This window comes from Gavia stellata, chromosome 3, assembly GCF_030936135.1.
Source record: "Gavia stellata isolate bGavSte3 chromosome 3, bGavSte3.hap2, whole genome shotgun sequence".
NCBI lineage: Eukaryota > Metazoa > Chordata > Aves > Gaviiformes > Gaviidae > Gavia > Gavia stellata.
In genome coordinates, this window is record NC_082596.1 from 78,535,212 (window position 1) to 78,550,858 (window position 15,647).

At 37.2% G+C, this 15,647-nt stretch overlaps 1 protein-coding gene across 1 annotated transcript in view; it reads left to right on the forward strand.

Moving 5' to 3' along the window:
- ADCY2 (adenylate cyclase 2) overlaps positions 1 to 15,647 on the forward strand; it is a 227,558-nt gene that overhangs the window by 142,829 nt on the left and 69,082 nt on the right. Inside the window, exons 6-12 of the mRNA XM_059836040.1 lie at positions 239 to 350; positions 1,425 to 1,552; positions 8,016 to 8,174; positions 8,542 to 8,674; positions 9,003 to 9,179; positions 10,469 to 10,512; positions 13,120 to 13,200. Coding sequence (XP_059692023.1) covers positions 239 to 350; positions 1,425 to 1,552; positions 8,016 to 8,174; positions 8,542 to 8,674; positions 9,003 to 9,179; positions 10,469 to 10,512; positions 13,120 to 13,200 — 834 coding nt within the window. The remainder of the gene's footprint in view (positions 1 to 238; positions 351 to 1,424; positions 1,553 to 8,015; positions 8,175 to 8,541; positions 8,675 to 9,002; positions 9,180 to 10,468; positions 10,513 to 13,119; positions 13,201 to 15,647) is intronic.

Below are 15,647 nucleotides of genomic sequence, written 5' to 3' on the forward strand. Positions count from 1 at the left end.
ACCTGTAAAGGTAAAAATAGATATATATAACATATAAACGTAATGCCTGTAAAGGTAAATGTAGGCTTACCATTAAAAACAATTATATTTATTGTTCTACATTTAGCAGTGCCCGTTTTGCATACAGGCATACCTCTTTGAAGTCCAGAATGCCAACTTTCAGGTTTTGCTTTTGATTGATAAATCTGAGTTCTGCAGAAGGAAACTGTGACCAAGTTTCTGTTCATTTCTATTGTAGCATCTTGTATGCTGATATTGTGGGATTCACTCGCCTGGCCAGTGACTGCTCGCCAGGGGAATTGGTGCACATGCTAAACGAGCTGTTTGGCAAGTTTGATCAGATTGCAAAGGTGGGTTTCTACTGGGCTGCTACAGATAGTTTAAATAAGTAAATTGTCTTTGAAATATTTTTTCTTCTTGGGGACTATTCTACCTTCAGACAGCATTTCTGAGGCTTTGCTAGGAAGATTAGACTTGAAACGTGAATAAAAAATCTGGCTCTGGTCTGAGTGTAACAGTGTGTTTCTGCCAGTGTGAGAATCTGTGAAATCCAAGATAGCTCTCTTTAATAGGACGAATAGAGACAGCTCATGGAGCCCTATAAAGCTTAATGGAAGGTGAACAGCTCTTTAAATAGATTTTTTACAGTAACAGGGATTAAGAAACTCAAGATAGAAAACTGATACAGTCAGTTTTCTGATCTCTGGAAAAGTGTTTAAGAGACTGGAGGACAAGGGAGACAATATTGATGGAAGCAATTTTAATTACTGACCACAGCCTCTTGATTACTCAAGAAAAGATTCAAATATAATCAGAAGATTTTCTTCTGTTTATTTAGGTGTCATTTTTATAAAAACTACATCAAACTTCCTGCTATGTGTGAAGGTGAAATCAGAAACACTAAAACAGATAAAAATTTTCTGTGTTTTTTATTAGTTCAAAAACTATTGTCCAGTATTGGTTAAAAAAAAATAAAAATCTTTATATTGCCTTAGAGTACAAAAGACGGAACTAAGTTTATGATGCTAGTTTCAGGAAGTATTGTATAGTACATCTTCAAAGATGTAACTGTGGAAGGCTAGGTCTTTGGATTTTATATTTCAAACAAAAAGACTTCATTTAGATTGAGTACATGATACTTCGGCTCAGTTCTTAATCTAAGGTGTGAACAACACTGCAGATACATGTTTTGCAGTGAACTTACTTCCTGGTTTTGTCCATTAAGGACCATAACAGATGGAGGAATCATCCATACAAAACACTCTGACAGCACTTCTTTTTTAGCAAGCCAAATCCTTCTGTACTGAAACAAGCTTAAGTAGAATGATTTTGCTAATATCATTTACGTCAGTCTTTGTAACAGTAGCCCTTCATTTATGTAATTCAAGTTGAAAGTGACCATCTCACCTTGCTTTTTCCTCCAGGAAAATGAATGTATGAGAATTAAAATCCTGGGTGATTGCTATTACTGTGTTTCTGGACTACCTATATCTCTTCAAAATCATGCCAAGAATTGTGTGAAAATGGGACTGGACATGTGTGAAGCCATTAAGTAAGTGCTGAACTTTTTGTTAGACATTTAACAATAAAAATTCTGTCTCTTTTCTACCTGTAGCTGTGCTGCTGGTTGAAACATTCAGACCTGCAGTAGTTGGTGTGTTTCACTACAAGGTCCAGCATGGTAATCTTGTTCTCAGCCTCAGCAAAGAAATGTTTTAAGACGTTGGTTGTGCCAGGCTGTCTCATCACTACACCGTAAAGATGAGTAAGGGCCTGGAGCATTGCTCATATGAGGAAAGGTTGAGAGAGCTGGGACTGTTTAACCTGGAGAAGAGAAAGCTGAGGGGGAAAAATCTCATCAATGCATTTAAGTACCTGAAGGGAGAGTGCAAAGAAGATGGAGTCAGGCTCTTTTCAGTGGTGCCCAGTGACAGGACAACAGATGACAGGCACAAACTGAAACACAGGAGGTTCCTTCTGAACATCAGGAAACACTTTTTTCACTGTGAGTGTGACTAAGCACCGGCACAGGTTGCCCAGGGAGGTTGTGGAGTTTCCAACCTTGTAGATACTTAAAATCCAACTGGTACGGCCCTAAGCAACCTGCTCTAGCTGGCCCTGTTTTGAGCAGGAGTTGGACTAGACAATCTCCAGAGGGCCCTTCTGACCTCAACTATTCTGTCATTCTGTGATTACAAGATGGTAAATATCCCAATAGACATCACTTAGGACTTGGTAAGCTTTGCTTTTTGCAGAGTCATGATGCTACCACCCACCTGTTAGTCAAATAGCTCTATGAGAGGCCAGAGCTTCTGGCTCCTGATGAGTCTGCAGTTCAGTGGTGGTCAGGAGCAGTTGCCCCTCCTCCATTAAGATGCCTCAAGCCTTGACCCTATGGAGTGATACTGAGCATGTCTACCAAAGACATTTCTAACGGCTTACAGATTCCTAGGCTGAGACGCCTACTTCCCATGTTGTTAAATAAGCAATGAAATGTGTCTGTCTTACTAGACCCCAGGTTTACGTTTCGTTTCAACTTTTCTGTTATTAATTTTTTAGGTGAGGACTTCCTAAAAAGTTTTGCCAGTTAACACATTAAGGCACCATTGACAATTCTGTACTTATTAGCAGTACTTTGGATTTGTGCGTTACTGTATTTGTCCCTTATTTCTTTCCCATAATCGTTGTGTTTGTTCTGTCTTTGAAACAGAAAACAGAACAAGGTGTTTGAGAATCCTAATGTGATTGCTTTTGAAATAGCAGTTGTAACTTACTTCAAGGAACTCAAGTAATAATAGGAGGCTTGATATGATTGAGAAAGAGGAAAAAAATATGGTTGTATCTGATTGGTTAACAGTTGTAAGGCATCTGAGGATACAACTTAAAGGCATACTTGAGGAATCCTCTAGCTTATTACTGAAGAGTAGGTTAGGAATGAATTATAGACAACTGTAACAGTTCTGAAGACGATGGGGCTTCAAAGAAGTCTTGTGAAAGGGCAGCTTTACTCCCCCTCATCTCTTTAACTGGCTGCTATCTGAACTCTCAGTGCAGAGTAGAAATAACTCTTTTGTAAGCTACCTGCCCTGGATGAGTTCTGTCACCAAAGCTGGACGAGTTTCAGTATGAGGGTGCTTAAACCTAGTTTGGATGTCTGCACATCATACTGAAGGATCTTAAACCTCCCTATCCAGAAACTTCATCTCAGTATTGTAGTTTATTTGTCAAGCAAGGGTCTGATTCTGTTAGCTTATTTAGAAAACATTTTGTGATGAAAGGACAATTAAAAAACCTTCCACTTATTTTGTTTTTAACCAGAGTCAGATAATTCATTATCTGTAATTCATACCGGAAATTCTTTTTACCTTTTAGGAGTAAAAATACTGTAAATGGTTACTTATAGCAGTTCTCGTTAATGGCACAAATATCTTTTCTGTTGGAAAGCTAAGTTGCCTTTGACTAAAATTGCAGTATATCTAGGTGAGCTACACTTTGCAAAAATATGTATCATGTGGAGGTCTGGATATTTGGTAGTCACCTGTGTGATTTGTTTTTTAAAACAACTGGATTTTGGTTTTAAAACTTGGTATGCTCTTCTGTAAGTTTCAGTTCCAATTTTGATGTTTTTGCGCAAATCACATTTGCCACTGTCCAGGTAGCAAAGTAAGCAATTGCCTCATCCTTGTGAGGTATATGTGTGGTGTGCACCTCATCATGAAATGGATAGTTATGTTGAGCAGTGTTGTCTCAGTGATTAACTAAACAGGCATACAAAAGTGAATCCTCTGATCCTTAAATACTACACTCATACGTATGTAATTGTAGTCACAAGAGGGTTTGGGCTCTCAGTTGCCTGGTCTTGTGATTCGATCCGAGGTAATTACTGTATGGGTAGGTTGATTAATGCAAATTTGGTTCTTTTCTGTTTAAGGTATTCGTGGAACAGGTGTAGTATTTGTGGAAACTGGCATTTTTATCTCCTTGCTTTAGGGATCTTTTGTAAAACTAACCTCAGTACAGGAATCAGGTTGCTGCATTTTCTAAAATGTTTTTTCTTCATCCAGATATGCTTGTACTTTACATTGTGTCCAAAGAAATCTATTTTTTAGATGGTACTTGGAGTACTTCTCCTTGCCAAGCATTAAAATCTACAAATTTGGTTGTTTCCTCAGTTGCTTTTACTGGATGCTTTCTCTTTTTCATTTAGATATACTGGAACATTATTATAATTAAACCAATTGCTTATCTAGCATATTAGGAACTAAAGCTGACATCCCTTCAGTAGAGCAGTAGGTAAAAAAGTTTCTGTCCCTAAGTTTTGACTCGCCCCTTTTTTTGGGGTTGGCTTAAAAATCAGGCTGATGGAAAAACAATGCTAAGCTCAAGCCATAAATTGCCCTTCTCGAAGAACTGAAAGTATAATTTTACACATCACAATGCAATGCTCTATTTGAGCTCAGAGAGCAATCTGTCAGTTTCTCACACTTTGGAACTTCCCAATTTTCTATGAAATAACTTTCTGCTCAAGCCGATATCAAGTATGTTCATTGCTAATGCTGGATGATAAGGTCCTCCTTGGTAAGAGCAGCCGTATAGGCTAGAAAATTATCTTTTATTTGTATAGCACATTCTGATCTGACTTTATTACTGTAGTCAGAATTCACAATGCTCCTGTAGACAGATGCCTGATTATCACAGCCTGTTTACATCTCTATAAGAAGCGAGGAATCTGTACCCCATGTTTTGAAATGTTTTCAAAGTATTACGTCAAGTATTGCAGCCTGCAGGTGAATAAAAGTTACTGATTATTAATCAACTCCATATTTTGTTGTACGGCTGCTGCATCTTTGTGTGGAAGCATCTCCTGAAATACTTCTGTGGCCTGTAAAACTAGAAGTAGTAATTCTCTTGCTGTTGGAAGCGTGTCACTCAATATATGTTTAACTCACTCTGTCTAAAATATCTTTTTTGTCAGATATGAGTTTTTGTTATATTCAGTCACTGAGGTGCATGCTGACCCCTCAGTGCATAAGCTACTGAAATAAAGCAGTTTGCTGTCTAGATTAACAATTCTATATAGATTTTACCACCTGAATATGGTTTCAGTTCCAGTTCCCTTTGAAGCAAAAAGGAGGAATTCTACCAAATTACCAGGTGATCTGTAGTACAAAGCCTTACTCAGTTGAGCAATTCAGCCTCACTACACTACGAAGTGTTTCCATTTAAACATGTTAGTAGTCCCACTGATTAATTGCTTTGCTTCTCTGCTCTATGTTGGAACAAATCCAATGTTTCTTATAGTCTGCAGCCTGTTTGCCTAGGAGTGGGGTGCTCACCTTATCAATCCATAGATGCCAGTGCTGCCTGTGGTGTTGGGAGCTGGCCACCTTAATTGGGTGCTTTAAAGCTAGAGATTACCTGTTAAGGCAAAATATGTTTGTGTATGAATATATGTGCTGTTTTTCTTCAGCCCAAACGCCACCCCTTTGTCTGTCTGGTGACTTCCTAATTTACATATTTCTCAGTCACGTATTCTCAAACGCTGTTTTCAATTTGGTAGCATGAAATGAGTTCCATTTCAGAGGAAAGTGAAAGAAACTGTTGGATGAGATGGTTGTACCAATTTGAAAGATAGATGCAAAATAAAATATTTTTTGGGGGTATGATTTCATTCCTGGAGGTCTGATCCAAAAAGAAATTGTGCTTTTAAAGCTGGCAATTTACAGGGAACTAAGTGCTCGAGGCTCACGGAATGTGTTAAAGTGTGTAAGACAGGACTAGGTGAGTTTGATACTTTAGTCCAGAATTACTGATGAATAAAGCTCAGATAAACAGAGTAGATGCTTTCCTAATGACCTGAGTTCTTGCTTGTGTGGAGTAAAGTTGCTACAACTACCTGCAAGCTAACCATGCCTGTGAAAAACATAGAATCCTTACAAACTAAAATTTCAGGCTACAATAGGAAAAATGCAGTCTTGAGTTTTTTGATTGTCCAGCCAGGATGGGCACACTGACTGTGGTGTGCTGAGGGAAACTGGAGAGACCAGGGGAGCAGAAAATTAAATAATAGTGGGAAGTTTCAGATATACTTGTGTAGGTAAGGCAAGTGTCCTATGGGGATGTGATAGGCTACATTCTTAGACGCATTTCAGTGCCTGCATTGTCATAGCAATTGTTCAGGGAGCACAGGAGAGAAGAAGTAGTAAACCCTAATTTGGTCCAAAGTAACACTTCTAATTTAAAATCTTCTGTGGTTTCTTTAATTTGTGAGATAGAAGAGAAGTTTCAGTTATGGAACATACTCTACTTGCTCCCCTCCTTAACTCCTGAGAGCTTATTATAAAGCAGACTTTATGGCTTGGTCGCCAGCATATGGCAAGGCAGCCTTTCGACAAGCACTCCTAGAGGATAAATGTTCCTCTTCCACTTTGCCCAGTTTTGTAAAACACTTTTTTTTTTCAAAGTGTTAAGCTTGTGTCATATTCCTTGTGCAGAGCAAAGTGGTGTTTGTCATTTGCTGACTGGTTACAAAGATCATTTACAAGCGGTTCATTTTCAAGTGTGTCAGCTACAGGAGAGCAGTGTAAAATGGCAAAGTGAAAAGAGATATCAATAAACATTTGATAGACACTGAGGGAACTAAAAAACTTCTCCTCTCTTCTTTTTAATAACTTCAAAACACAGTTTAACAAAATACTTTCAGTCATGCTCCTGGTATTTTTATTTCCCAGAAAAAGAACACTTGAGAACTACTGCTTACACATAGGATTTACCATATCAAATTAAGTCTGTTAATTTCTGTGTTCCCTTTCAAAAAAAAGAAGAGAAACAGGCCAGTTTAATTCTGTAATTCAGAAGGTAGAGAGCTGATGATTCTCATAATTGAGACTGAAGATGTTGCTAGAACTATGAACTTGACTCATACGCATGAGCCATGTGGGTTTCTTATTCTATAGTTGTTCTTTCCATCAACACCCTGAATTCCCCCAAGATAAATGTATGTATGTGTTCCTTATTAACTGGTTACGTTTTGGTCCACATGAGTTGGGGCTTAAATACATAAATCCAATTAAGTTACAATTGTCCTGTTTCTTAGAACTGTATAAGCCTGTAGACATCTGAATTAATTTTGTAACTCTTTACCTATGTCATTAGTTACCAATATGATGTATGTCTGAAAATGTTCTCATTGTTTGACTTCACCTGTGATTCAGAAGAGCCTCTTCTGGAAAGATTAATGCCTATCTTAAATGTATGTAGGGCTCTTCTGAGATTTGGGTTGGGGTGAACAGATTCTTCAACTCTGTCTAAAGTCACTAGAAAGGTCAAAGGTTTAGATGTGGTCTGGACAGTGAGAGTGGCCCTCATTCTTTGTATAACCATCTAGTGGGTACAGCGTTCACCAACCATGTGGAAGGCTGTTGAGCCTATGTTTTCTACAGCCTGAATGGCACTGAGCCCATATTCCCAAAAAGTGTACAAGCCACCAGCCTGTGGAATATTCTGAGGTGCTGCGTTTTTCATCCTTCTTCTCAGAGCAGAACCATTTGCAAGCAGGCATGCAAGAGTGATGGGATCTGACAGATATGAGAAGGTCTCCAATGTAGGTATTAGTGTCTTCAGACAGAAGGGTGTGTAATAGTAGTTCCAGATCTCCAAAATATGTTTGTTGGACTGTCACTGCATTAAAAGCCATACCAAAGGCTGCCTGTAGAACAAAAATAATCCCTAGGTTCTACCATGAGACCAAACATTTCCACTACTTAGTTAAGCTCTCCCAAATAATTTCAAGAAAGGACTTCAAACATGGACTTGAGAATTAATATTTACTGCAAATAGTTGCAAATATAGATAATAGTAAAGGTAATATATACAAATAATCCTAGCATAAAAAGAATGGAAGCAATGCTAAAAAGAAATGTTATCACCATTGTTACTGCTAATTTGACTGGTAAATGAAAAGAAAACAAAGGCCCTATTATGTATATTAACACAGATTTTCTTCTCAACTACAGGAAAGTGAGAGATGCAACTGGGGTTGATATTAATATGCGCGTAGGAGTACACTCTGGGAATGTGCTTTGTGGAGTTATTGGGCTACAGAAGTGGCAGTACGATGTGTGGTCACACGATGTTACTCTGGCAAATCACATGGAAGCTGGAGGAATCCCAGGGTAAGAGGCTTCTCTGTTAACCTTTGGACACATGGATTTTTGTACCTTGGAGAAATGCATAGGTACCATGTCTTCAGCCATCAGCCTTCATGGAGAAGTCTGAACTAATTCTTAGTGCTGTCTTTAAAAAAAAACAAAAAAACAGGCACTCAGTATTTCCTGTGATTTAAAGAGTATTTTTTTGTGGATGGAAACCTTTAGATATATGCCCATTACAACTTCTAAAAATGAGATTACAGGGACTGTAAATGAAGTGAGCAGCGTATAAAAAATATATCCAAAAGCTAGTAAAAAAGGTTGATCAGGTTCAAATTATGCTTTTGATTGGTATTTGTGATTCTGTCATTCTTTTAAAATATAATTTCAGCCGTGTTCACATCACCTCAGTCACCTTGGCACATTTGAATGGAGCTTACAAAGTGGAAGATGGGGATGGAGATGTGAGGGACCCATATCTGAAAGAGCATAATGTTAAGACTTACTTTGTAATCAATCCTAAGGTTAGTAGTGCTTTTATTTTGTGGCCAGTCATAGTTATTTTTGAGCAGGACCACTAATCTCTTTATTGAAAATTCACTACAATAAGATATTGATCAGAGCTATTACTGATGCCTACAAATACATAATGTTTGCATTGCAAATCTTTCCCGCTCTTCAGAAATAAGTCTCTGATATTTCCCAGCAATATCATTAAGAATTGCAGGTTCTTAGCATCTCTCCATTTTTAAGTTCCTAAGCATGCAGATATGTGGTACCAGATGATGCCTTACTGCTTCAAAAGGTAATGAACACTAAGGCTGATAGCACCTTTTATCCTCTGTCAACCAGGGAGAGAAGCGAAGCCCTCAGCACCACATTAGACCTCGACATACTCTTGATGGAGCCAAAATGAGAGCTTCTGTTCGCATGACCCGGTACCTGGAATCTTGGGGAGCAGCCAAGCCATTTGCACACTTGCACCACAGGGACAGCATGACCACTGAAAACGGCAAGATTAGCACAACAGTAGGGGCCTACTTATGTCATTTCATACAATTTAGCAATATTTGAAAGGAAAAAGGTGCTCACTGCTAAATACCTGGTTATTTCTGATAGAAGAAGATACATGCGTTTGTGTAGGGCATAAACCCAGTGAAGTTACTGGGAGCTTTTCCATTGGCATGTGATCTTTGGATTAGACTCCAAGGAGCCATGTCTTGCTATAAGTGTGTATCTGAATTATAAGGACTCCAATGTACTTACTAAAATACACAATTTGACCCTCTGAGCTTGAGCCCCAGTCATAGCATGTAGAGTGACTGCTGTTCACCTTGTGGAAAGATGTTTTGAACATAAAGCAATGCCTTCGGGAAGGAACACTTTTGATATTTATGGGCTATTTAGTCACATTCCTCATTTGGAACATGGCCAAACCTGGAGCAAAGCCTGTGAAGTTAGAATATCCCTGTGGTACCTGGAGTGGATTTTATTAGAAGAGTTCCCTGGGAACCAAATCCATACTCACCGTAACATCTACCTTTTGAAGATGCACTAACCACTCATCAGCTATGGCTGATGGCCTGAGTTTCACAGTGCTATAGTGCAATGTTACCTCTCTTACACTGAACAGAAAAGATTTCATTTTAATTTCCCTGACACTATTTTATTGCTGTCAGTAAGATGCTGTCAGTCCACAGCTTGTGCATTGCATTATCTTCTACTTCTAAAAAGTGCAAACATAAAGGTAAATTCTAATAGTTTTCCACATTGGCATTCAGTTTTGTTCCTGTTACATAGGAGAATATAGGATTGAGCCACCTAACCCATCTTGTTCAATAAATACAGTGCATCAGAATGTGGATTGTCACATGTTCATTACAGAAAGTACCCAGCCATCACTGTTAATCACAAAATAAATGTGTGCTGTTGCTTATCAATAAAAAATAATGACCATTGCCTGTATTTGGCCACTCAGGTCTGGTTTTTTTTCAGAAACACTTGACATGGGATTTTGCTGAAGCTGGCAGGAGTTTGGGCTACATTAAAAGAGTGGTAACTTTGAAGCAGTGACTTTCTAGTAAAGCAAAACGTTCAGACTGTTGTATTAGTTATTTAGTGCTTGTAATGATAGTTTGTCTCCAGGTCACTCCATCTTCATTCTTGGCTGGATTTTTCTTTAGTTCTAATCTAATGCTAAAAGTATTTGTATTGGAAACTTTTCTCTTTACTTGACCCTGTTTTCAACACTATTTTTAAAGCAACTTGATGTTGTCAAAGTCTATTATACTTCATAGGTATTTTCTTTTTTTTTTTAGGATGTTCCCATGGGGCAATATCATTTTCAGCGTTGCAGAGAGAGGTAAATCAAATTTAAAGAATCACTTATACATATAAAGCCCATATAAATACATATACAGACATATGCATTCATATATATATAAGGCATGCTTTCAAATATTGAGGGCCATTTCTCACCCACACTATTTTTTCAGCTGATACCTCTTACATAGAGAAGGGGTCTGGAAACAGATTTGGCAGACACGTAACTTATGAATTGCAAATACACTTCCTGCTAACAAATAGCATTATTCTGCATTAGTATAAGTATGTTGATGGGCTACTATTCGTTTCTCCTAAGAACCCAATTACTCTATCAGTGGGGAGAAAATTACATGCAGGAGAATTGAGAGGAGGCACAGAGGGGTAAGAAAAGGGAAGATGGAGAGGGCTGTTAATAATTTGTGTTACAACAGCTAATAATATGTACTAAAAGAGACATTTTATATATTTTGTTAATTGCTTTGTATTTGCATTGTGTTTTATTATTTAAAAATCTGTGGTATATTTGCAGTAGTAAACATTCAGAAGGTATTTTGTGGTCTTTCTGTAGTGGTCCTGCTACACAAAATGTTTGCAAAATCACAATAGCTTTAAGTTTTCATTCTCCTTCTTGGTACTTCAATGACTAGGGCAAGACGGTGAGAAATGGAAACAGGGTGGAACTGATCACTTCTTTAAAAACACACAGAATTTCTAAATCAAGAGCAGGATGACATCTGTTTAAAAACCAAGCTTAGTACTGTCAGAAACCTGGAATGGTTAATTTTTATTTTAATGACCTGATAACACTTCAGATAATGTCTTCCTTGCAAAAGTATAAGTAACATCACAAATACCATAAAATCGTTTGAAAGAACCCTTTAAAAACTTGCATTTTTATTGTCTTTGGTTATGCAAACAAGTCATTCTGTCTGTTCCTTCCCCATCTCTCTGCTTGGTAAATGTCTCCTCAACAAATCACAGGTTACTGGAGAGCTATGCAATTATCTAAAATATTGCTAAATTCCAGAAGATAAAGAAGTTTTGACTGAATATGCATCATATCAATAAAAACAGTCTCTGATTTTAAAACAGCATTTACATTTGGACAGTATGTCAAAAGGTGTTCTATCAGCCTTAAAAGAAAGATCATTGGATTTTAAGATTCTGAGATGTTCTTGCTTTTGTGTTTCTAAATTCCATTCCAAAATAGATCCAAAAGGTACAAATGTTACTGTGTGTCTTGATACCATATTATGGAAGGATTTCTAGAAACTATTACTGGAGTCTAATGTCCATAGGGAGGCATATAACTAGGATTCTAGATGAGCTAGTTAGTCATTCCCACAGGAGAGAGCTGAAATAATAAGCACTTTGAAAGTCAGTATTTTATTAAAATATGAAAATGTCAGTTTTGAAGCCTGACTGTAGGCTTCTGTTTGTGCCAGTCTTAGGTCTTATTTAGGTACATGATAGTCTTATGTTGTTAAGGATCTGCCAAGAGGATTAAGTGTGGTTAGATGATGTCTCCTCATCTGTCTAGTTATTTCTCCTAGGCAGATTGTTTCATATGTGAAAAATAAGTTGTAAACACTTTCTTACCTAAATTCTATAGCATTGAATAGGCGTGGAATCAGTTGGGTTGTTTAAAGTTACTGTAAGTACACTAATATAATTTCTGTATGAATTTGAATCCTGTAACAGGTTATCAGTTTTGGGGAAATAACCCAAAAACCTGATGTTGAAGAAAACCTGTGTAACCTTTGACAGGGTTCAATTTGTAGGTTAAGAAAATTTCGGTACGCAGAGAGTCAAATTTCAGATCTGACTGTTGACTTCTTACAAAACACTGTTACTAAGTTAACATTGGATTTAAGTTTTCAAGAGGCAGAGACATAATCTGGCAATATTTGAAATATTCAATTTTTAAGGAGAGCACAACTGCTGAAAGGACTGATGATGTTTGCAGTAACACGTTAGCAAAGACAAACCCATTCTGATGATCCTCTGTTGGGTTCATGCTGAGTCCAGTAAAAAGAAGAGATCTTTTTTTCATTGCTGTTGTGTTATATGTTATAAATAGACAAACATGACATATGTTTGAAACTAATTTCAGACTTGGTGTTCAGTTTTCTTGTTAAAAATAATAAAGTATCTCCAAAAAAAGAAGAGTCAGCAGGCTTTCGATAAAGAATACTAGTTATGCCTCAGTGCACTAGCACATTATTGCTCATTAGACCATTCTGGCAAGGACTTTTTAAAACAACTACAAGAACCAGGGATGTTCTATGAATTTGAGCATAGTCCCATTCTTTTTCATGAATTCATAACACCGTGGAAGACTTTCCTTCAGCCAGAATTTCTTTTTTACAAAATGTTTTCCTGTGTTTGTTTTTTAAGTGCTCCCTAATAGCTAAACGCTGGGGTTTTTTATGTGTGTCAGACTCTGTAGCTTATGCTGGTTTTGTTAAGAGCTTATTATGAGGCTCAGTATGCCTGAAGCCTATAGCTGCTATTGCAGCATAAATGTTAAAAAAATGTTATTGTCCTCACAAGTTTATGCTAGCTAACACCCCATTGTTTAAAGTTAATGTTTATTAACAATGTAATGATTTTCCAAAGTAACTTCTCACATTTTTCATTTCAGAACAAAATCACAGAAAAGAAGGTTTGAGGAGGAACTGAATGAGAGGATGATCCAGGCCATTGATGGAATCAATGCTCAAAAGTATGTTTTTATCCTGTGTTGTCTCCTTCTTTCAACTTTGACATAAATTTGCAACAGAGAATAGTGTTTACTATTTCTCGCTCCCACATGCACACAGAACTCTGAAAACAGTAAAGGCGTCACTAATACTGGCATAGGAAGCCCTGCACATTGTGAAGATAGGCTGTACAGTAACATTTTCTACTCTATGGGATGAGACAGTTCCTGTGAATCATTGTGTGACAGAGATTTTGGTTTGTCTTGATCTTCATGGAAAAGGGATTTTTGATGTGTAACTGTTTGTATCTGTACACTTATAGCCGTAACTCCACAGAATTATTTCATCTGAGAGCAGAGAAGTAAGACACAAGAAATAGCTGGCTCAAGAATCAGAATGATGTGAAAATTGATGCTTCACAATTGACAGAGAAACATCTCCTCAGAATTAGAAACTTTCTCTAAAACCATAGTTTAATATCTCTTTGTTCCAAATGGTTGGTTGCTTTCTTAGAGAAGGCTAAGCTTCATGGCATATTGAAATTGTTGGGGGAGGCAATGTGGCATGTATTTTTTCTGTGTCCTAGGAAGAGCTGGAGGCGGTATTGATGTTCTCCGTTTGCTGGTGAATAGATAAGACTGAGAGAAAAATCAATACCAGACCATAATAAGTGTTCAGGTTTCTTATATTTATCTGATGAAATAAGGGAATTGCCCTTCAAAAATGTGGATAATAATTGTGATGAATTATATGTCTGCCCCCTACTTCTGTTACTCAGAATCTTAATCAGCTGAGCACTACACCTAATTATTAAATGCTCATATGTCACATTCGGTTTTTTGCATCTGATAGTCCTATTAAAAGCTACTTAGCTTTAGGAAAATATTTTTCAGTTATTATTTATAGAAAAGAGTGTTGATAGTTATAGGTCATACAAAGAATACAGTGAAAGAGGGTAGGTCATGTGATAGGCAAAGCCTTTTGATTATACTGGACTTGCCTAAAACAGCTATATAAATTTTGGCAGTTTTTATGTGCCTTTGGGTACACTTGCTCAGATAAGTGGATTATAAAAATGAAGGTTTGATGTCAAAAGTAAAGCATACCAATAAAGTATTGGTATGATCATACTGTATGTTGTTTTATCTCAGAGAATCCCTGCCTTACCTAATTAGTGCATAAAATTTAGAGAAACTTGGGATAAAAAACGTTTGTGTGATAGAAAAGCTTTCTGAAAAAGTTTCAGTGCATTTTGTGAATAACATGGGGAATTACAGAAAGAAAAAGAATGATCTTAAAGATGAATGCCACCTTCCAAAACTAGATTCTCTACCAATACCTGTATTGATTTGCTGAATGAATCATTTAAACCTGAGTATAATGAGGGTACCTGAGAATAATTTGTCAAAAGTGCTGATTCCCCAAACAGCAAGTTAATTCAATAATATTTTAACTATGTGAATGCTAAGCACTCGGAAAAATTAGATAAAAGATTTCCTACATTTCGGACACAAAACTAATCACATTTTTATTTTCTTTATAAGTGGGCGGGGGTTTTGTGTGTTAATTTTTCGGCTGTAAAATGAAAATTACACTATCAACTAATTTAATGGAGTGGTTGTGCAGCTAAATCTTTTGCTTTTGTGAGTCAAGAAGCAAACTTTTAAGAAAATCTATGAGATAACTGGTATTTCTAAATGTTTTTAAGTGTAAAGTTTGGATTGTATAGCAAGTAGGTCTATGTCTGAATGAAGAAAATGAAAAAAACATTACTGCACATAAAATATGGTATTAAAATTACCATTCTTTTAACCTTGTTAATTAGAAAATTGCATGAAAATAATTCAAAAGCAAACGTTCATTGTACAGAGCTATTATTTCTTCCTCCCTGAGCTGTCAGCATGGTCTGACTTTCTCATCCACATCATGGTTCTTTGCCATGTGTCATTCTGTGAAAGAAGTGACTGGTTGCAAGCAAATGCTCATAATATGTGGGTCTTTGGACATTATATGCCCAGGTGTTTTAACAGCCAGTAACTCGAAGATAAGGGAATGTAGAGTCTGGATCTTCTTAGTCCAAGACAAAGCTGTAGTCCAAATGAATCTATGTTTTTACACAGTGTAAAATAGTGCAGTACATATTGAAATGGTACCTCAGGTTTGTAAAGCAGTGTAGCATTTTCTCTGGGCTCCCTCACTCACTGCTCTCCTGCTGGTTCACAAGCTAGCTTAGCCGTATTTCCACAAAACTGCCAGAAGTGCCACATGCACACACTGTCAGTAACTCAGGGAGTCTGGGTTCAGTTCCTTCTTCTGGAATGCAAATGAAACTCTGTCTTCTAAAAAGTAGTCTACTGGCCTTACAGCATGATTCAGAGTAGTAGATTTAGTTGGCAATGCTACTTGCAAAGATGCATGAGGAAAGTTAGGACCTGTTTATTCATTATTATTCTGTTAGAGCACTACATTA